Here is a 23,496-nt window from a genome sequence, read left to right as displayed (position 1 = left end):
AATTCGTCCCTCCTCTGTCTTTTTGTTGTATTACGTGCCTCAAAGGACTGGATGATGTCCCCCCATATTGGGGAGGGACGATCTTCTTTATTCAGTTTACTGAATCAAATGCTAATTTCTTCCAGGAGCCCCACCACAGACTCACTCAGAAATGATGTTTCACCAGCTCTGCAGTCACACCCTTGCCCAGCCAAGTTAACACAGACAATGAAGCATCACATGTACGGACATAAGACTGGTGGGCTAGCTGGTTAGCTTAGACCCTTCAGAGTTCCAGTCTTAAGGCTGATGACCCAAAGATGCATCAAATGCAGAGCTGAGGGCACTAGAGCAAAAGGTCGGAGGTGAATGTGATGGGCTGAGACGCCTGATGGCTGCACAGGCCACCCGAAAGGATGTGGAGCTCCCTGATTTTAGAAGAAGGACTAGAGGGCAAGACCTTGTGCTGGGAGCTAAAGTATTCAACACATCAGCGAACGGAAAGGTAGACTGACATATAAAACCCAGGCAGTCATATAAATAGAGGACAAAGGCTTCAAAAAATGCTGGCATTTTTATGCATGTCACCATCTCCTCTGAGTGAAAAAGAGCTCCAGAAAGTCAGGGACACCAATATATTCATTTTTCCTTCTACAACACTAAGATTCTCAGGATAGGGGTGGGGAGAGGGAAAGAAAAGGGAAAAGGAGGACACCCTGAGGTGAAGACAGCAAGGATGCTAAGTGTGTTGTGCTGATATACCTGGGAGCAGAGGGTCCGTGGAGAATTTTTAATGATATGAAATAAATTAGACCTGCATTTTTGTTTTGTTAAAAATCAGGGAGATAGAATGAAAGCATTTAATGCTTCAGGTTATTCTTAGATGCCCTTTTATTTCATTAAAACATCTATGAAACGATAACACTTTTGACTTGACAGTCCCATTACATACGTGGAAACCCAACCTCAAAGGAGCGGCGTTTAAATCTCAGGCAGTGAAAACGTTTGGAATAGCTTGTTTATGCTGCTATGCTTGCTTGTTCACAACAGTAATTGAGCTTGTTTCTTTTCATGTTTCACGGCTCTGTGAACTGAGCTTTTTTCTTTTTAAGTTAAGGAAAGCACAGGAGAAGAGGGATAGAGAGGCAGCTCTTCAGTTGTGGCTTCAAGGCTTATAGAAATGAATTCACAGGTGGAATTGTAAATTTCCAGTAAACATACATGTCCAAACAGAGAGTGGATTTTCAACATGGGGAATGAGCATATAGACAAAAAGTTATTTTTACGAAAAATCACTAGAATTCGAATTCAGTTGTAAAGATAACATTTTTCTGGGAATTACAGTTTAGGAAGCTATCATTAAAACCGCCCTCTTTTCCATGTTTTGCACTTCTAGGTCTTTGCCTTCTCCAGCGTCTTAGGGTTGCAGCTGCTGGTCCCCTCCTTGGGCTTTTTCCCCATTCAAATCCCAAACCAATCCTCCCTCAAGAAAAGAGGCTCTCACGGTCCTACCTTCCCTTCCTCAGGCCAATCTCTTCTGATCTTCGGGCTTATCCAGAGTTTCTGAGCCTGGTTCCTCATGATGTCGGTCCTAGGCTGTAGGACTGATTCCTATCTTGGTCTACCTCTCACTCTCCCCTGAGGACTTAGACAGCACCGTACTCAATCAGTTAGGGCCCTGCTCCGTGTAGCAAATCTCCCATGTTGCTTTTCCTTGGAACCATTTTGCACCCACCTTTGGCACACCTGCTACTTTACTTTGACACACCTGGTGCCATCCCCTGTTGAACCACACCTGGAGATTTCCAAGCCCTCATTGATGTACATTGCACATGGCTTGCCCCCTGGAGTCTCAGCTGAGGGTTAGCTTTCCCATCCGCCCCTCCTACCCTTCACCGTCTCCTTGGAGGAATACGGCCTCAATGCACAGGGGAATCATGTGCTATGAAGCCTGAATCTTCAAGAGGCTATATTTAATTTTGCTTCTGTAAACTGAGGAAAAATAAATTCAGCATGTGTCTTAGGATTCCTTCCATTGCTAATTATATACATCTAATTATACTAGCTGAAGATAAAAAGTAATGTATTGGCTTGTAGGGTTTAAAGCCTAGAAATGGGTCCAGCTTTAGGCATGACTTGAGGCAGGAGCTCAAATAAATAAATCAAGCCTTGGGTTTCTTGGCTCTGGGTAAACCCTCTTGCCTCCATTCCTCATGCAATGATTTTTTTTTCTTTTCATGTGAATCAAGATAGCTCCTTCTCTATCCTCCTGATTTAGCAACGCTATCAGAAGAAAGCCTTTCTCTCACCGTCTCCAAGTACCCGTCTCAAGTCTTGTTTGGGTCTCCTGACCCTGCTTGCACCAATTGCTGTGGGCAGGAAGCGAAGTGCTCTTATTAACAAGGACTGGGTCCAAGCATGGTGGGGAGAGTCAGGGCACTCTAGGTGGACAGCTGAACTCATGTGCCCACGCTGAGGCAGGGGAGAGGGCGGAGATCACATACCAAAAAAGCAGGATGTAATTGCTATCGTAATAGAGAAGGGATGCTAGGCAGAAGTTTTAGGATCCTTCTTCCTAAACGATGTTAACCCCTGTCCTATCTGTGCTTCTCAAAGTCACATATAAGGTAAGCAACCATCCCCGTTTGCCCAGAACTGCTCTGGTTTTAGCCCTGAAAGTTTTGTGTCGCAGGAAACACTGTAGTTCCAGGCAAACCAGGATGACTGTTTTTTCACCTTAGGGGTACATTCAAGGTCCCAGAAAAAAGCGAGAATCGTCTTCCTGAAACCTCAGTTTTAGTGAATAGTAAATTTTTATTAAAAACGTATTCCGTAAATTAAAAATATTCGTCAATTAAAAATATGGAGACATTTTTATGGCATAGAATGTGAAATTCTCATTGACTTCTAATATACTTTGAAACTTCCAAAAAATGTTATAGTCACAGAACCCTCTGGTTCATGCTCCTTTTTTTTTCTTAGGTGAAAATCTTGAAAGGCACTGATTAACTGATACTTGGTTTCAAAGATGCTTAGCTATTGTAAACCACTTGGACACCATTAAAAAATGGCTGCATTAGAGCTGTACCACTTTCACACACATACACAAAGACTTGCAAGGAAATCATTTTTATACAGTTTTCATGCGGGTTTTAGGAAGTAGTCAGTGCTGAGGAAGGAGTGTCAAGGTTAGGAACTTCAGTGTGCCCATGACTCAAAACCCTAACCCTGCAAAAGCTGTGACTTAAGATCTCGGGCAATTTTCCTCTGGGTGGTGAGAAAAGGCACCTTTAGCGTGTTGTCTGAAGCTGCTCTCCTCCTGCATGACAGCTCCTGTGTTAGTTGCCCCAGCCCTTCAGAAAGTCTGCTCTACCTTTAAGCATCGGGCGCTGCTGATGGGGAGCGTGAAGGGATAGAAAGATCAGAGGAACTGAGGGTGCTGAGCACTCACCCTCCTGCTGCTGCGTTCAGAGGAGGAGGGCATCCCATCAGGGAACCATGACTGCGCATCTCAGTGACCACGGTGCAGCGGCAGGCGGCGGGAGGAGAGCTGCCAGGTGGGCGACTTAGCAGGGACGTAGGTATGACCCACTGCTTTACAGATATACACAACGCCGAGCCAGTTGGCCCCTGGGAGAGAGGAAGACGAATGCTTAGGTTACATTGCTTTGTCCTCAAGTAACTAAGTAGGATCACAGTTATCAGAATCAATATATCATCTCAGGGCTGAACAAGCAACAAGTTGTATCTGATTGTTGCTTTGAGTGGAACTTAATGAGCAAGCAAACAGAAGCGAGAGGAGAGACTAGAAGTCGAGCCTGGCCTCACAGTACTTGCACGGCCTTCGGGGTGGAAGAGGAATCAACCGCTACGTTGACTAAGGATGTAGCAGTGCCACCTAGTGGTAACTCAAAATTGTCACAAAAATCATCAGAAAAATTAGGATTGTCCTGTTAAGACAATACGTATACTCTTTCAGATAACGTCAGAAGCTCTATTTTTAAACTCCATACCTTAACAAAGCAAAAAATCACCAAGATTTTTCAGTATTCAGAGATTAATACTTTTCCCATTATATATAATTATAATACACTCCATCTATTCCCATCACCAAAAAAATCTCAGCTATGAACCACTGTAAATTTGACAATAAAGATTTGGGAAAAGCGGTGGTGAACTGATAGACTAAAAACCTCTTTTAATGATATCTATTAGATAATTCTAGTTTATAATCATGCCAATGCATATGCTATTTTAAGCTAAGCATTATTTCAGTTCTCTTATAGCCAGAGATTATCTTTTTTTCCCCCAGTGAACCTACATGTGATGTTAGGAATCAATCACGTTGATTAAGTTTAAAGTCTACATATCTGTCATCTCAATGAGTGTATTATGTACACAAAGCTAGGTCCCTAAATATCACCAGCACAACTGTTGAAAAGCCAGTGGAAATTCATGCGTTGACTATCGCCCCTCCTTCTGGCTGCCCAATTCCAATCATGGTCTGTGCACTGTTTTGCACTTCTCTTTTAAATTGTAAGTAACTGATAGATATGTAAACTCTGTCCTATCTGGCAAAGATTCAGTTGACTTCCTCCTCTTTCCCAGAAACACAATTTCTGCTTCCATTTGAAAGTCATTTCAATATTCCCTTACACACCATATACATTTGTGAAGTTCTGAATTTTTTTGAACTGGTTATAACATCTGCCTGGTTCCCTTCTATACTAGTAAAATGCTTGTAACTGGGGAAATGGCATATGATTGAACAACACACTTCTCAAAATTAACTAGAGGGGGAAATCCATTTGTACAGCAAAAGCAATGATGCTAAAATACTCTGGCAATTAGAGAGTTCGAGAATACCTGCAAATTAATCCCTAAGGATCTTGCCTCAAGTTTCAACATAAAAATGAAGCATTATGCAATGCAAAGTTTTGAAAAGCTAAATATAACCATCTTTAAAAATATTAATTTATCAACCATAAATTAAAAAATTTTAGCATTCATTTAACAGAACAACTTATGTAAGTGGTAAGTATTAGATGTTCACCGACCTGCTTAATAGACATTCAAGATTGACTTGCTTATTTACTTAATTACTTTGTCCACACTCTCCTTTTGAGAAAAAATTTTTTCAATATTAACATCTCCAGAAGAGAATTTGGATCTATTGCTTTCTTATTCCTCTTTCATCTCTAAAAAACCTAAAACTATAATGTAGTTGTGGAATCAGAGTGGCATAGGGACAAGGGAGTGTGGAAAAACAACATGCAAAAAAAAAAAAATAGGACATACTCTTTATTAAACTGTTGTGCTCTTTAGAAAAATATTTTTAGGCCATAAAATCAACCAGTTTATAAGTTTTCCCTCTGGAAAAGCACAATGTAACATATTATTTTCATATTTCACAAAATATATTCAGAGATTTTTCTTTTCTCTCTTTTTTTTTCCTTTTGGCAAGATGGCTAGGATTAAAAATACAGTAACATAGAAGAAATCCTCTAAGGTTTAATTTTACGACTGCTCTCAAAAAGCATAGCCAAAGGAAATTTGGCCATGCACTGAACAAGATTTTATAAATGCTAGATTTTAACTTATTATTGTAGATGATCTTAAGAATTTTAAAAAACATGTGAAAAATGATTAAGTGCTCTTCGACCTGGTGTCACCAAAAGATTAAAATTGTGGATTAAAGATAAATTGTTGGCAGTCATCCCCAGAACAAAAAGCTTTGTTTTAGGGGCCCAAAGTCTTCTGAGATATTTTTGGCAAATTGCATCATGTGGGACTCCCACTCATAGCAACAACATCTTGTCTTGTTTTCACAGCAAAATGATCTAAGGCATATTTTCCATAACCAGAAGTCTCAACCTTGCTTTATTTTGTCTCAGCTTTGTCTGTTGCACTGTGTCAGTCTCATATGTACACTTCTTCAGTGCTCTTTATAAAGCTTTGATACATTTTATTTAGATACATAGTTATGTATATGCAACACACACACAGGAATGGAATGCCCATATTAAGGAAATTTTAGATTTAGAGAGTTAGAATATCTCAGATAACATTTGCCTGTATCTTATACCAAAAAAGATTTCCATTTGGGATACAATAAGCCTAAAACGTATTATTTAAGAGGATCATGGTAAAATTAAGGGTATAAGCTCATGGCAAAATTAAGGGTATAAGCTAAGCTGTCCAAGCAAACAAGAATTATTTTGCCTAGTTTCTATTAACTCCCAATACTCACTGCAAATATATGTTCAAAAAGCATCTTGCATTTAAAATAAAAAATGTATTCACCTAATTTTCTTTCAGTCTGATGGGCCAATTGTGCACTATTGGGATATTTTAGTATTAACTGGAGGCAGTCATTTGCCAAGATGAAACAGTAATTATTGAGAGAAAATTTACATATGGTAAAGTGCAGCTTTGGCCAGACACAGTGGTGGTGGATTCAGAGCACAACACCTGAGGTCATCTACCTTTGATGTTTCCTACAGCTGGAGATGAGTGGCACATTTTCAAGGTTATGATAGGTAAACAGAAATAAAGACAAATCAATGGATAGATAGATTGATGGCTTTAGAAACACCAAGGATCATAATGCACCCTGTGTCGCATATTTAGACACATTTAAGTAATTCTTAGTGGTGTGCTAATGAATGTTTAACAACCAGTGCTCTGGATAAACAATGTGTACGTATATGTACACAAGTTTATTACAGATTTTGCTGAGATAAAGGTTGTGTTGCATGTTTACATATAATAAGGCAATATTTTATTTTATATTCCATATAGCTAATTGATTTTCACAGAATTCTTTCTGAATTTTTGCCAAACTCTTCTATTTGTAGCTGAATGACAGTTGCAATAGACAAATGAACATAGTACTTTGATGCTGATTGATATTTTCGTTTATGTTAATGAGTCAACAGGGAAACAATGAAGGCTTCTTACTTAGTTGTTGACCTTACCAACGTCTTTGCATAATAGGTTTTGAATATTAGAAGCAGTGTCCCTCAAATTTTTTTGCTAATTATATTGTAATAACTATAGGCATATCACACTTTACAGTTGAATTGCGTTATTAATATTTTCTCCATCATTTCCTTAAGTTTATACCAGGGATTGGCAAATAACTTGTTTGGTCAAATACAGCTTGTTTCCGTAAATAAGTTCTTTGGGGACACAGCACACCTATTTATTTATGTCTTGTCTGTCTGCTTTCAAGCTACAACAGCAGAACTGAGGAGTTGAGATGGAGGCTGTATGGTTTGCAAAGCCTAAAATATTGATGTTTACTCTCTGACTCTTTCCAGGAGCAGTTTTCTGACTCTGGAAATAAACCAGCACTTACCAACAGAGCTTTCTGTGATTGATTATGAAAATGTTCTTTACCCGTGCTGTTTAATACAGAAGCCACTTAACCACACTCACTGTTGAGCACTTGAAATGTGTCTACTGCAACTGAGGAGCTAAACTTTTCATTCTTTTTAATTTTAATTGATTAAAAAAACCCACATGCTGCTAGTAGCTACTTTATTAGACAGTGTAGGTCTAGACAGTCAACAAAGCCATGAATCACAGCCTGATTTGCAGCATTTGCTGATTTGGGGATTGTAAGTATACTGATTTTGGCTAGTTTCAAGCATCCCATATCACATCATGGAATGACGAGTTGGGAAGAAATATACAATATTATATAGCATTTCTACCATGCAGACTTAGACATAAATAGACATAAATAACATCAATAACATAGATACAGATAAAATACTAAAAATAATTAGAAAGTGATGAGCTTTGAGTATTTGTTTTTAATAACATTTTAAAATTATAAGTTTATATCACTTAATTTTAATAAGAGCTCTGTACAGCAATGGGTTGCTAAAACCCTGAAAACTATGACAGCTGTCTCTCTCAAGCCAGTGTAATCTGGTTTCAGCCAGTGTCTTTATACACAGTAAGTCTCTAAGTATTTAGTTCTCTACGTGTTTACTGCATATCAGTTTGATCGCTTTTTTTGTCATGCTTATTTCTGTTCTCTTACCATTTTTACATTAAAAATAGTGTGAAAAAGCTTTTCACTTAGGTGAATCTAAAGCCCTTTTAGCTAAATTTTCCTAAAATTTAAGTTCAAGAATTTCTACCCGGTTGCTTTTTTTGTTTTTTTAAGATATCCACAAAAAATGCACCTGTCACATTAAATGGCCTGGAACACCTTTTCAAAGCCACTGCTGTCACAGAACATGTCTACCCTTGAAGACTGATTGAGTAGAACCAATTGGTTCCCCTAATCTCTCTTCTAGCTAAGAACTAATGATTGCCCTGAAACTGTCAGCCTGAGTGTCTGACTTTTTTGGTTGTGAGATGAGAGCATCACATTAAATATTTGTTGAATAAAAGAATGAAAATCTCAGTGAAAAGATGTTTTCCTTAGAAATTAGTTTATACTATTTCTTTGGGTTCTGGATCTAACTATATCTGTGATTGTTTAAACCTCCCTTTCAAAACTTGTGAACCAAATCATGGTAAAGGGAGGAGAGTACTGAATTGGGAGTCTGGGATCATGATATCAATTCTGCTGCTAATATAGCTGTAGGATCTTGACAAATTCTAGAACTTTCCAGGCCTCAAGACCTTCATCTTTCAATTGCGAATTCATAACCAGACAATTTCTAATGTGTCATTTGGTTTTCTGATTCTTAACTGGAGAGTTGAAACAATTATGAAGCAATTAGTTGTAAAAGACTTTGATGGAACAAGCTAGACATTGGGTCTTTGACAACCTTTTCTCTTCATGTTTATTGTTGACACTGTACCGAGCAAATATCTGTCATAAGTGAAAATGACAGTCTTTTTTCCCAGAAATGTTTCTTTCGATCTCCCCTCCATCATTCTTATTTTCATCATCTTAATTCAGGCCATCAGCATCTTCTCCCTACTCGATCATGCTTTTCATTTCTCTGCACCCTTATGTACCCCCAACATTTGTAAGGTATCTTTTCTCAAGAAAAAGCTCTGGTTTTAGAGGTTAAGGTCTGTCTAAGGTCTAACCTAATCAGGGAGTCCAATGTCTTCTTAAATCTGGTTTTATTATTTTTTCAGTTTAATCTTTTGCCAATTTCTTTCCCTCCTCTTATCTTTAGATATTCACCTTCACCTCCTCCAGAGAATACAAACAAGTCAAAATTAGTTAAATCAATCATGCATTTTCCCCATTTTGTGCTTTTGGCCATGTGTTCCTGATGCATAGTATGTCCAGTCCTTTTTTCCAACAGGTGAAATCTATTTGTTTCTTAAGTTCCTGTCCAAATATCAGCCTTCTTGAGAGTTACTCTGAAAACAAAGAAAATTTTCTCCTTCCCTCATCTGAAATTATCTCACAGAACTTTTATATAACCCTACTTTAGGACCTAACACACCAAATATATTTAGGTGTTGTCCTCTATACTTTCTCTGGTAGATTATGTGCTTAATTTTTTATTTATCCATCCATTCATCCAACATTTATTGAAGATCTGCTATTCATCAGGCACTTCATTAGAATGCAGAGAACAGACCTGTAGAACTGATTCTAGCTTTTGACAAGTTTGTCTATGTGGAGGGGTAACTTTTAAGTCAATTTTAATTTGCAAAACAGAATGCTAAGTGCCGTGATAGGGAACAGTCTGCACAGAATACTTTGTAAGAAAAAAGTGTATGAAAAAAAAAAGTGTATGGCATAGGAGGTTCAGAATTACGTCCAGGGAGTTTCCCTGGTTGGCCGGTTGGGGCAAACCATAATTTACTAACTATTCAGGGGCTTCCCTGGTGGCAAAGTGGTTAAGAATCCTCCTGCCGATGCAGGGGACACGGGTTCGAGTCCTGGTCCGGGAAGATCCCATATGCTGCCAAACAACTAAGCCCGTGAGCCACAACTACGGAGCCTGCGCTCTACAGCCCAAAAGCCACAACTACTGAAGCCCAGCGCGCCTAGAGCCTGTGCTCCGCAACAAGAGAAGCCACCACAATGAGAAACCCGCGCACGGCAACGAAGAGTAGCACCTGCTCACCGCAACTAAAGAAAGCCCGCGCGCAGCAACGAAGACCCAAGGCAGCCAAAAATGAAGAAATAAATAAATTAATTAATTTTTTAAAAGATCTGAAAAATGCTATTAAAAAAACAAAAAATTATTAACTATTCAGAGCCTGACATATAATTAAAGCTCAGTAAATGTTATTAAACACATATTCCGAGTATATGAAGGCCTATTTTCTCCTGGGTGTTTGATAAAGGTCATTGGTAGTGAAGATATTTCAGAGATACGAAGAAGGAAATATGAATGACAGTGCCATTTCCATTCAACCAGATTCCACAAGGAAAATGTCAGTTTGCGCACTTTGAGGGCAGGTGTATTAAGTACATACAAATCCACCAATAGAGACAAATCGCATTCATAGGAGTTTTGCAGAGAGCTTCTTGAGCCCAATCAGACTATAACGAAGTGCAGAAGAGACCCCATTCCGTACTCACCTTCCAGGTGAGGATCAAGGCTAGTGTAGCCTAGACTCTGAAGGAGGCTCAACTCCCTCCCTCAGGCTCCTCAAGAAGATGGGGTGATTTATTTATTGAATACTTGACTCATTTTCCTAGAAAGTGCAAACCCGGTGTGCGGAATCTGTTAGGTGGTGAGAACGCTGGCGGTTCACTGTTCTTTCCTCCACTTTCAGCCTCCCTGTAAACTCTGCTGAAGCCTAACCCAGGGCCTGGGAACCACAACTTCAGAGCCGACTCCCGGTTGCCAGGTAACCACCTGGGCGCGCACAGTCTCCGGGGGTCAGGGGCCGCCCCCGCCTCTCCCCAGGCGCTCCAATCAGCGGCCAGTGTGGCTGTCACGTGGGGCTCGGAGCGGGACCCGGAGCGCCGCGCGCGCGGCCAGGCTTGCGGAGCCCGCCTCCGCGCCCTTCAGACCCCGCGGCCCGGCCGCGCAGCCTCGGAGCCCGCGGCGCAGGAGGAGAGGGCGGTGCGGGTCGGGTCCGGCCGCCGCGCCCGCTTCAGCACCTTCAGCTGTCCGCCGCTGCGGTCGCCTCGTCCTGCAGGTAGGGGCCGGCGGGCCGCAGGGCGAGGGACGCGGGCTGGAGGAGGGCGATCTTCGAGCGATGGGGCGTCGCGGGGCTGGTGGGGGTCCGCCCGCCCCCGCGACGGTCGCGGACCCGCGTGCGCGCGTCCTGTGGGGCTTGGCAGGCGATGAGGCCCCGAGCGCCCGCGCCGCTCACCGGCCGACGACGGGACGCAGCAGAAGCAGCAGCAGCCCTTGTGCCTCTGAACTGCCCCTGGAGTGTCACCTGCGACCCTGACCGGGGACACTGCCTTATGTTTTAAGATTATTCAGCCTCAGTGCGTCTAGAGTCTAGATTGTCGCTCTCGTTACTGTGCCCACGGGCGCTTCTGTAAGGACCCCCGCGCCCCTGAAGGTGGCCTTCGTACTCAGGCTGCGGCAAGAAACCCTGGGGTCAAAGGGAAGCGCGTTCCAGAAAAAAGACAGACAGTATTGAATCTCAGAGGCGCAGTGTGTGCTAAGCGAATCTTAAAAATATAATCTTTCCTATTTTTCAGAAGCTAACAAACCCAGACTTACTCTTTTGCATGCAGATATTAAAAGGAGCAAACACTGGAGCTTTTTTTTTTTTTTTTTTACTATATTAAGTGCAGTTGATTTGAATGAAGTTTAGTGATGCCTTGGATCATGTATCAGAAGCAAAGCACACTTGTTTTGTAACTTCCATGTCCATTTGTATATGTATTTGTTGACTTTTTTTAATTTAAAAGTCTCCAACAATGGTTTGAAGAGAGAGATTACATTTCTTTCATTGTCTGAGTATTTCAGAAATAGATACCCTTCGGAGAAACTCATTTCCCTACCAATTTTTATAACCGAAATTACGAGTCTTCCTTGAACATTTTAAATCACCTCAAGTGAAAAAAAGCTTTCCCTTTAGGGTTTGTTTCTCTAACAGTAAATTCTTTGGGGAATTTCAAAGATTCTCTCCAGGTTTTCATATCTAATTTCTTGCTCACAAATCTCCTAGGCTCATCAACAGTGAGAGGATAATCTTGGTGTGATTATCATAGAACACAGCATGGTCTTGGATGTTATGTTGTCTCCCTCTTATTGGCATTAGTGGAGCTGATTCTGGGCTTGTGGTGTGGACAGCCCCTGCAGAAAAGCACTCTCTTACATCCTGTTGAGATTCTGCCTCGCTGGCCTAAGTGTGCAAGAAAGTGAGCGTGGTCACATCTTACTTGTGTGAAGACAGAGATCTGAGAAATCAGTCTGACAGTTTTTCCTGTTCTGTGATCTAAAATTGAATACAGTAATTAAGTGCCTTTGAAAAGTTGTCAGTTAATTCCCCAGAGTTTGGGGAACCGTGCTTTAGGTGATAGTTTAGAGATTAATGTTACAAATGCTAGGTTTAGGTCATTGCATTGAGAGTTCCTGGGAAGTTTGCTCAACTGGAATAAACCAACGGCTTGGTTGAAAGGGCCCACATGGGAAGAAAACTCATATACTTCTTAAGTGAGCTCCACAAACTTACTCTATATTAAAATGGCTAGTTGAATTTTACTACTTATATTGAGCTGATTTTCCCTGTGTTTATAGTAATAGGAATACTTAAAGAACTGTGGGTATCTCTGAAAAAAAATTAGATATATTTACTTAAAAGTTTGAAATTCTTCATTCTTTTTATCTTTAATGATTAAATATTGCTGTACTAAAAACTTTTGTTGCTACTCACACAATAATCCTATATATTCGAAAGCTGCAAATCAATTTAGCTTAGAAAATAATGTTTTTAAATTCCTCTGCTCCCAGTAGGCGGACTTCTAGGGCTAGAGTGTTTTTTGTTGTTGTATTCTGTGGACTCTACCTTGCAGCCCTTAGCCTGAGCATGGGTGAGCTACAGCAGCTTTTATATTGCTCAGAGAAGAGTAAGAACAGTTTTATGTTTGTTTGTTTGTTTCTTTTGCCCCAGAAGATACTGGAAGTCCAACATGAATGATTAGATGTCCCTGTCAATAAAATATGTGCAAATTCTCCATACTACCTAATTTTACTTGCCTAAACTCTGTAATGAAGACTAAAATGAAATTCAAACAATTTGAAAGGATTTACATGTCCTTCCTGTATTCCAGAATTTATTCAAAATCAGATCTAATATGCAAGAAAGGTAATGGTTTACCAGATTACTGAATAACGTGTTTACCCAGCCATTCATGGTAATGATGTGTATACAAACATTACTACTACTTTCTGCAATTGCTGAATTATCTCATCTTGTATTTTGTATCTATTCCATGTAGCAGATTGAAATATTAAAGTGAAATTATGTATGTAGCTTCCAGTGTGTCTTCAGGAACAGAGTTCTTATTGAGAATATTTTAATCCATAGAAATCATATTAGGAGTTTGGGAGGGATTTCTTACTAACTGACACCTCCTTTTCTTTCATGTGAGAAACATATATTAGACCAAGAGTGGCTGGCATTTTTCAACATCCAAGACCATGCTGTGTTCTATGATAATCACGTGGAGATGATTCTCTCACTGTTGATGAGACTATTCCTTGGACATTTATGAGCAAGAAATTAGATATGGATACCTGGAGAGAATCTTAGAAATTCCCCAAAGAATTTACTCTGTAGAGAAACAGATCCTAAAGGAAAAGCTTTCTCTTGCTTGAGGTTACTGTTACTGTTCAAGAAGGACTTGTAATTTCGGTTATAAAAATTGGTAGAGAAATACACTAAAATGATCAACTTTGACCTTTGCCTTTGTGTATTGGAAGGGAAAAAATCCCATCATGACTGACTAGAAGAATTTCAAAACTTCTCATGGTAAAACGGGCTGTCACATGAGGAGACAAGTTTCAGGTTGTTTTTACTTGATCTCAGTGACTAGGCAAATATAACTTGAAATAGGCTAGACTTTGTTAAAAAAAAAAAAAAAAGCAACCTGGAATTGGAGCCACAGATGGCACATGCATCTAGATATCACATTATCAGCTACTTGAGTGAGATAATTTTTTTTTAATAATGATAAAGGCTTACTTTTTATTACTTTACAGGTACTTAAAACATTGATTTAGTAGCCTAATTATCTCCTAAAATTCTGGAAGTCTGTATTCTAGTTTAGGAAATATATGTGTCACAGAAACAGGCAAATCTTGCACAGTAAGACCATAGGAGATAATTCAGCAATGTTATTTGCTATTAAAGGGATAATTGATAACTGTCATGTTCAGGAAAGCTCTTATCAAAAGTTGCAAGAAATAATTTTCCATGCTTCGGTGAGGATGTTACAACATTTAAAATTTGGTTTATAAATTTGAATGCTCAGATGTGGAGAACTCATAGTGGAGGTTGTTAAGTAATTTACCTTATGTTCAGATTTGTTGTTCTCTTCCAGTTGTTGACACTTTAAGTTATGAGCATGTACCAGTATCTCAGGTGAGCTCATTTGCAATTATGTATAATAAGCTCAATTTCATATCTCATACACAAAAAAACTTTCCAATTGGAAAGCAGAAAATAGTTCTCACTACACAGAGCAGTTGTGTATGATGTGCTGTTGGAAAAACTTCATTTTTCAATACAATACAGCGCCACATGGAGCCCTGAAAATTGAATAGTTGGTTAATAAGAAGTAGGTACAACTTAATTTTGGCCCATTAAGATAAAACTTTTTGAATGAGTCTTAATGAAAAGACTTATGCAAATTTTATTTTTAAGATAAACATGGTAGCAGGTTTGAAGGAGTCATTTCAGAATTTAAGCTAGAAGGATTCTTAGAGACCAGTCAATCTAACACCATTAACACTAAACACACAAAAATTAAGTTGCTCAAAATTGGGAAAATTTCAATGGGAAAGCTGATCTGGAACCTCAGCCTCTAACACTCAGCATTGTGCTGCTCTCTAAAGAGGTGTAAAAATATATCACCTTTCTCTTTTATTATATTTCTTCAAGTGACTAATTCAAAAGTTTGAGTAGTTAAGATTTAGATCACTTTTGTATTTTTTAAGTGACTGTTGTACATAATGAACAAATTGCATGTGTTTGGTCTCATCATATAGAAAGTTTGCTTAAAATATTAATTAAAAAGTGTTTTCCCACAATTTGTAAAATTTTTTGATTTGCTCATTAATATGATTTAAGGCTTTCTGCAAAGTCTTCTGTGATTTAGGGGGGATCCAGTTATCTTATAAATTCTTTATCCTAATGCACCTCAGTGGTACTTAAGTGTACATAGCCATCACATCTACAATTGAATGTTAGAAATAAGAAGCTTTTGGAAGTTACATCTGAAGCCTGGATTATGGTTACCATTGGGTAAAATTCTGAAGTTGGACGCATTTATTTTCTAGACTTTCTGACCCTTTGGTACTAGACGCCATCTAGAATGGTGTTATTCGACATGTATCTTAGACCAGCATCCCCTGGGAGCATGTCAGAAGTGCATACTTCCAGGCCACAGCCCTGCCAAATCAGAATATCTGAGGGAGCACCTGGAATCAGTGTTTTCAGGAGCCTCGAGTGATTCTAACGCAAGGTCACACTTTAGAAGTACTGATAGAAGGTACATTGTGCCACTGGACCTAGTCTTCTCTTGAACTGGTAGTGTTCGTATACAACTCCACCTTTGAAACTTTACTTTACTAAATAAATGAACTCATTCCTGAAAATATTGAATACAATTGTGGATACATTTCATAAACATTTAAATTTCAATGGTAGCTTTTTGGACACAATATCTCACTTGCATTATTAATTACACTAGTTCATCTTTGTGGGAATTTTATGGTGGCTAAGGGAATAGTTTTTGACAGGTGGCCCATTGACTAGATTAGTAACCTGTCTCATATATGCACTGGTCCTGCCTTAGCTGATACAACTCTTCACTTATCAAACTTTAGGATTTATTTCCGGCCTCCTATCAATGTATGGATGCATATATAAAAGAAATTTTGGATGTAGTGACTTTGTGTGAGCTATTCCTTAAAGCTTTCAAGCTTTAAATCCATTTGATTTCCTTTGTTGGTTTTTTCTCAGCACTTGACAAAAATAAATTTTAACACCCTTGGCCCAGAACATGAAAATGCCAGTCTAACTGACTGTTTCTGCCAAATGAGAATCCTGATTTTCAGACACAGATAAGCATAAAGACCCACCCTACTTTAAAAACTCATATACAAAATCCAACTTACAGAACAGATGAATTAGAAGGGGGACAGGCATCCCCAGGTTTACAGAACAATTCATGCCATAGCTTCTCAAGTCCTCCTTCATGAGGAATGATCCTATTTATAAAAATAAAGCTACTTATTTTTGCCATACCCTATTATAAAAATAATCCTACATCTTTATTATGACAATGTTTACACGTTTACTTTCATAATGTCTCTTTCAGTGGAATATTTACCTCTTCTTAGTTTATGGGTGAAAAATACGTGATCTCACTCTTCTATTTCTCTTTGGCTGAGTCTCTCAGAATGGTTAATTGAAGGTATATGAATGACCCTATTGTTCAAGAAAAGTGTATTACATCTTTGATCAAATTAAAAATCTTTTCCACATTGCAGGTCAAGAGATTCTGTAGTCCTTCAAGCGCCTTGAAAATCTAATTTCATAATTCAAATCCATATAATTTTCACTTTGGTGGTTAAAATGTAGGAAGTATAAAAATAAATATCTAGATGAATGATAGATTAAGTATATAGATGGATGATGAAATAACTGCATTCACTTTGCCACATCTTTGAATTAGTGTTCTGGTCCTCTCTGTCTTACCTATAATCCTTTGTTTTGCTGACCAAATTGGAATTCATACTGGTATAAGTGGTCATTCTGTGAGTCCAAACTAGAACAACCATAATGACCTTATTCTTTTCTATTCGCTATCTAATCCAGGATTTTAACATAGGTTAATACTGTACTTTGTGACCTATTTTATCATCTAAGCTTTTAAGAACATCAGGATTTGACATATGTTGGGGATGCTGAGATATAATGTCCTGCCAAGCACATGAAAGGTAAATTTAGGAATGATTGAAATTTAAGAGATTAATCTGGTCAGTAGAAGTTACCAGAGGCAGTTTATCTGATAAACATCTTTGCTATTGTTGAACCGAGTAAGTAGTTCTCAAGCTTTACTGTGCTATATAAATCATCTGGAAATGATGTTAAAAAGCAGGTTTCCAGACTCCACCCCAAGATCCAGTGGCCCTAGATTGTGATCCAGGAATCTTCATTTTTAGCAAGTTTCTCAGTTAATTCTGATGCAAGAGACCCGAGAACCACACTTTGAGATGCACTGATTTAGAGATTTTTTAAAATTATATTTATCCTTGATAATCTATGGCTGTACATATCAGTGAAAATAGTGGCCATTTAGAATTATGGATACTAGACAGAGGAAGATCTCAAGTTAGTGGGCTAGTGGCTGCTTAAAAAAAAAACTTCCATTTTTTTTTTTTTTGGCAATTTCCAAATGCTTTCTAATGAGCACGTATAGTAGATACTAACATGTTAACTATATGTGCTCACTAGAATTTTTTGCATCACTCTGAGCATATAGTGTATTCAAATTTTAAACACTGATTTTCAACATGATATTTTTAGGTTTTTTAAAAAATTACTATAGGCAATAGATTTCTATTAAGAAAATTAACAAAATTCTGAATAGGACAAAGAGGAGTTCAAGGAAACTACCCTGACTCTCTGCATGGTGATATGTTTGTGACCCTGACCTTTGAATACACATTTTTTTTTTTTTTTTTTTTTTTTGCGGTACGCGGGCCTCTCACTGTTGTGGCCTCTCCCGTTGCGGAGCACAGGCTCCGGACGCGCAGGCTCAGCGGCCATAGCTCACGGGCCCAGCCGCTCCGCGGCATGTGGGATCTTCCCGGACCGGGGCACGAACCCGTGTCCCCTGCATCGGCAGGCGGACTCTCAACCACTGCGCCACCAGGGAAGCCCTGAATACACATCTTTATATACTTTGATCGATTTTTCTCTTTCTCAAGCCTCCCCGGAGTGCTTCCTGGTCAGAGTCTCTGCTTTTGCTGCTCCCTCTGTTTAGTGCGCTTTCATGTAGTACCTATGACACGACTATAGTACCTTTTTAAAATTTATTATTTATTTATTTTTGGCTGTGTTGGGTCTTCGTTTCTGTGCGAGGGCTTTCTCTAGTTGCGGTGAGCGGGGGCCACTCTCTTCATCACGGTGCATGTGGGATCTTCCCAGACCAGGGCTCTAACCCGTGTCCCCTGCACTGGCAGGCAGATTCTCAACCACTGCACCACCAGGGAAGCCCTATTTTTACTTTTCATATAGTCAGATTTTCTGGTAAAAATACTTCATTTTCAACTATTTTTGTTCTTACATATTGAAAATGTCATGTGACCTAAGCTAAAGAGAAGTATACTGTATAGATTGTCACTTCGTTACTAGTGGTTAGAATCACCAGTAACTGGAGGGTGTTGTCAGCTATATTGATTTGTTGTTTTCCAAGGGTGAGCTTTCAAATTGTTCTTAGGATGTAGCTGTTTACTATTTTTGGAGGGTCTGGTCAAGGCATGAAATGCTGGGATGGGAGCTATGTGTCGCTACAGATCGCTGCCAACATTTAGGAATGTGCTGGTGGAGATTGCTCCGGGGCACACCCCTGTGGAATAGTACCGACTGAGGAGTCAGAGGATCTGCTATGGGCGTGGCATTAGCAGGCATCCACTGTGAACCATCACGGCTGAGTCCTCAGACTCTGTGGGTGTTCCTGTGGACCCCCAAATGCATATCCTTAATCTAGCCCATCTCAGTCCCCTGCTGCTTGCTTTGCAGACTTTGGTTTCTACCCATTTCCTGTTGTGAGATTATTTATTCCTTGTGTCCACCTTCCTCATCCGCTTGTCCCTGACGTTACTTCTAAAAATACTTGTGGGTTAAAGCAGCATTAGTGCATATCTCAGAGAAAGACTTAACATGTTGCAAAATATGATGGCTGGGGGTGGTAAATGGGGCAGGAAACTCTAGGGGCAAAATAAAAAGATAAATGAAAGTGTCCAAATGAAGTTAGAAAATATAATCCAATTATACAACACCTACTTATATGTGGACAAGTCATTTCAGTTTATTTTCCCCTCTTAATTTTGTTAGTATTAGAAAGCACTGCTGTGGATTCTTACTGTATAATTTCTTTTTATTTAGATTATATACCTGACAGCAGAAGTGTGCAATTTACTGTTTTGTACCAGCAAATTTGCACATTAGCATAATTAGCATAAAAGAAACATTGTGAGCTTCCTAGAAATCTCCCTCATGGCTCCTGTCTGTCACTACTTCCTTTTCCCTGAAGAAGACTCTCTCATAACTTCTAGTAGCATAGATTAACTTTGCTGGTCTTTAAACTTTTATAAATATTAGAATCCTATGATATTCATGTGTGACTTTCAGTCATCATTACATTGTATGGTTCATCCATTTCGTTGTGTATGGTTCATTTTAATTATTGTATAGTACCCAAGTGTATGACTGTCCTATCATCTGATCTCCCAGATTGGGGGAATCTGGTTTTTAGGGGAGACTTGTGTGTCTCCTTCTCCTCAACCCCGCTCTGAGGCAGCCAAACTCCACTTTATATCTGGGGTGGGTGCTGAGTAAGAGAGAAAGCACCTCTTCAGTGGCAGATCTGGACTTCATTTTGGTTCAGGATCGGAGCCCAAGATGTTTTCCTGCCCACCGCCCAGGGGATGGTAGCTTTTGCTTCTTCCCTTCTCCCAGTTCTGTGGGCAGGAAGGAGGGTTATCTGTCCCTCCCTAGAAGCAGATGGGCTTTGCTTTTACTCCCTCCCCATTGTCCCTGGGAGTGAGGGTATGTATTTCCTCTCTCCGAGTAGCTGAAGGCTTGTGCTCCATTTGGGAGAAGGATTCAGGGACCTATACAGAGTTGCATGCCTGTCAGCTCTCAGTAGCCAAGTGCTTCCTATGTGCCTGAGCCACTAAGGGGGACTATGTCTGATTTGCCCCCTTCTTTCTCCTAAGCCCCCAATTGAGACCTGAGGAGAAGCTCTGACAGGTGAGTGCAACTCAGCTTGCACCGGGGACCTCCAGTTATTCTACACTGATGCTCTAGCTCATATCGGCCTTTAGGACTTTCGCAGATTTTATCTGACTTTCTCCTCCCCGCTTTGATGGCAGTCACCTCTTTCTCCCACTCCCTGTCAAAGGCGAAGCCGTTAGTCTGTTTGTCTCCCCATGACTGGTCTCCTGACTCTTTGGAATTCCCTTGATTGCTTTGCAGCCTGACGATTTAATATTATCTTTCTCCAGAGAGGATATGCTTTTGCTTTTGGAAAGTATGAGGGTAGGGAAGACCCCCTCAATGCAATCATTGAATGAATCTATTTGAAGCTGAACTTCAGTCTTTGTAAAGGATAGTCTATTTCACGCTAGTTTTAAGGTGTAGACCCACATGGTTCTCACTGAAAGGGCACCATTATTAGGCCATCTTTTTCCTTGGCAGCATATGGACGCCAATTTTTTTCCCTCCAGTCTCATGAGATTATGAAAAGCTCTCCATAGCTTCTTAGTATTTCAGCCACTACTTTTAGATAGTCAGATCCTGTTGGGGAGAAAGTAACATTCCCCCCTCCCCAACCCCACCCTGTTCCCTACAAGAGGGTAGCTGTGGAATGTCCTTCTCATGTTGATGGGTGTGAAAGGAAGCAAGCCTTACAGCCAGAGCTTGGAGCTGGAATATTCTGACTTCTGCCCACATATCGCTGGGGAAAGCAAGTCATACGGCAAGTCCAAAGGCAACAGGCCAGGATATATAGTCGGCCCATGATGAGCTCATAAAAAGGTATAGATGCAGAGAGGGATATAAAAAGGTCCTGACAAGCAATCAGACCACAGGTTACTTGTGTGTTGTATGAATCCCTGCAGTAAGTTTTCTGACATTGCAAGCCATTTTACTTTATTTATTTATTTTCTTTAACACAATGACATCTAGCCTTTGATTCTTTTCATTTCCTTCCCTCAGTAATCTTAAAAGGCAGGAAAAATTTTCTGACTACGAATTAAGTTAAATTTGTGATTTTAACAATAAGTTAATCAGTTAGACCCGTGGACGAATACACAGATGTAAAGATGTGGAGTAAATGTCACCATGACTTTCTCCTTCCTGTTTCAGTTACTGCTAAGCGATCGTGACATGCTTCCGCTCTGAGATCAGCTAAAGGTTTCAACTGTGCACTCCAGACCATCAAGGAGATGTGAGAGTTGAACACTATTGGCCATTCTTATACTAAATGAACCAGATTCTATACACTCTCAGATAATCAAAACACCTGAAATACAATAAAAATATGTATTTTTATGCAAGATAATATTCATCTGAGATTCCATGATGTGAAATATTTTACTTTTCTTAGTTCTTGCAAATATGGTAAATAGTGCTCATGGAGAAATGTCAGGAAGTATGACATGAGAACTATTATGTGCCCTACAAACAAGGTATTACTTTTAACTATATTGTATTTATAGTGATATAGTAAATACTTGGTACCTTATATGATTATAAACTAATTTTACAAATTCAAGTCTGCATTTTATTTTCCCTTCAAAAATTAATTTCTGAAATAATTTGATTAGCCATTTCTCTGCAAGGAATTGAATGGTAATCCCATTTCCCTTGTTGATGAGTATATTACCTGTAATTTGGATACATTTCTTTAGCCCCTTTCCAAGTTGTAGTTATGTGTATACACACACACACACACACACACACACACACACACACACCCCTTTGGTTCATGTGAACTACCACTAGTTGACAAACTCTTCTAGCATGTGTCAATTCACGCAACAAACATTTTGTACCTTCTATACAAATGTGAATAAAACATGTTCCTTTGTCTTGGGCAACTCACAATTTTTGTCTCTGCAAATAACACTATCCAGTGCACACAAATATAGACTTAGAGGCATACAGATGAGGGATTTGGTGCATTTGTGAAAGGCTTCAAAGAAGAGGGACATTAAGTTGGGTCTTGATAAATATGATACAGCTCATTAGTCACAAAAGAAGGGGAAGAGGTAAGACAGCTCAGGCAAAAGCATTTCACAACTTAAAGGCATAAAGCCATGCTGGTATAGAACATGTTTAGGGAGGTTAGTAAGTAAAGTATTTCATTAGTTTGTACAAGACAGTGGCGTTAGGGATGGAGGAAAGGGGCTTTTGAAGAGACATGTTAAAGGTAGTTGTTAAGACTTGGTGATCAAATGTAGCGGAAGGTGGAGGGGAAAGTGGTGAAAGAATCAAAGATGGCTCCATGTTCTTATTTCGGGTTACCGTCGAGTATAGTTTTGGTCACTGGAACAGGGAATGCAGGGCAAATGAAAGACTATTGGGGGGCAGTAGAAAGGGATTCTTATCACTCGAAAGGGATAAGCTTGGCTTTACCGATGTTCATATTGAGATTACCAGATACAAGGCTGCGGGATCTAGGTACAGTAGGTACTTTAAAATGGAATTTAAGGGCTTGGCATGAGAGACTGCAACCACTGAAATGGTGGCAAGATAGTTAGATATACCCTGGGTAGGCGCTAGATATAGGTCTAGGGCGGGGTAAAAAAGCGTAAGGCAGGACACAGACACAGATCTCTAACTCAGAATAGGATAGGCAATGACAAGAGAGACAGCAAGGAAGGACCACCAGTCCAGAGGGTGGGACCCTGCAGGAGATGCAAATTCCGAGCAGTTAGCCAGGAACCAGGGGCTCTGTGGGAACCCAAGGGCAGGACAGAAAGCATGGTCCAGATTCGGGGAAGTCAGCAAGATGGAAACAAATTGAGCACCAGCGTGTACGAGTCCTGGAGCTTCCTGTGGAAGCCTATTCCCAACTATTTTGACCTGGGGCTTCAAGCAGGCATTATTGAAAATATTTCTAGAGAATAAGGAAGAAGAAGAATTCTGAAGGGTGCCATGTCCCATTTGGTATATTTTTAGAGTGAGATAAAGATGTTCTCAACTAGCTGCAGTGATGTTTATGTGTCATACATGTGTTTCTATGCCAGAACAATGAAAAGGGAAGGGCTAATGAAATATTTGACATAGCATTGTCTAGTACAACAACATAATTATCATTTGATTTATTTCTTATTTGGCTATAGGCTTACCTTTCTGCTTTAGCATTATTTTCACAGACACTGTTATTTATAAATTATTCAAACTGTTTCAGCTGAAATGTGTATGTACTTCTAGTTTCTTGTACTGAACAACATTTCATAAGGTAGAGTTTGGTAAACCCCTTTGGTTGAAACACATTGTTATTACTTTAGGTGCTGACTATTCTGAAGCCGGTTTCCAATTGCCTTGATTAAAGTAGGAACATTCTATGGCTTGGATGACTTACATTTCACATTGGTTTGAGCAAGATGATTGCTATGAAGGACTACAAAGAGTAAGATATATTTA

At 39.6% G+C, this 23,496-nt stretch overlaps 1 protein-coding gene across 4 annotated transcripts in view; it reads left to right on the top strand.

Moving 5' to 3' along the window:
* Positions 1–10,863: 10,863 nt before the first annotated feature.
* The window catches only part of WDR17 (WD repeat domain 17), an 82,374-nt gene continuing 69,741 nt past the window's right edge, over positions 10,864–23,496 (top strand). For 3 of the 4 annotated variants that reach the window (XM_089903567.1, XM_089903565.1, XM_089903566.1), the window contains exon 1: positions 11,079–23,482. In XM_089903567.1, the coding sequence (XP_089759693.1) occupies positions 23,417–23,482 (66 nt within the window). In that variant the 5' untranslated portion in view covers positions 11,079–23,416. The other variant, XM_022570815.2, reaches the window with a different exon arrangement.

Source organism: Delphinapterus leucas, chromosome 21 (assembly GCF_059928025.1).
Source record: "Delphinapterus leucas isolate spDelLeu-1000000601 "Yukka" chromosome 21, BTC_Dleu_Yukka2, whole genome shotgun sequence".
Classification (NCBI taxonomy): Eukaryota; Metazoa; Chordata; class Mammalia; order Artiodactyla; family Monodontidae; genus Delphinapterus; species Delphinapterus leucas.
Note: the sequence above shows the minus strand (reverse complement) of the source record. Positions and strands in the feature narration are given on the sequence as shown.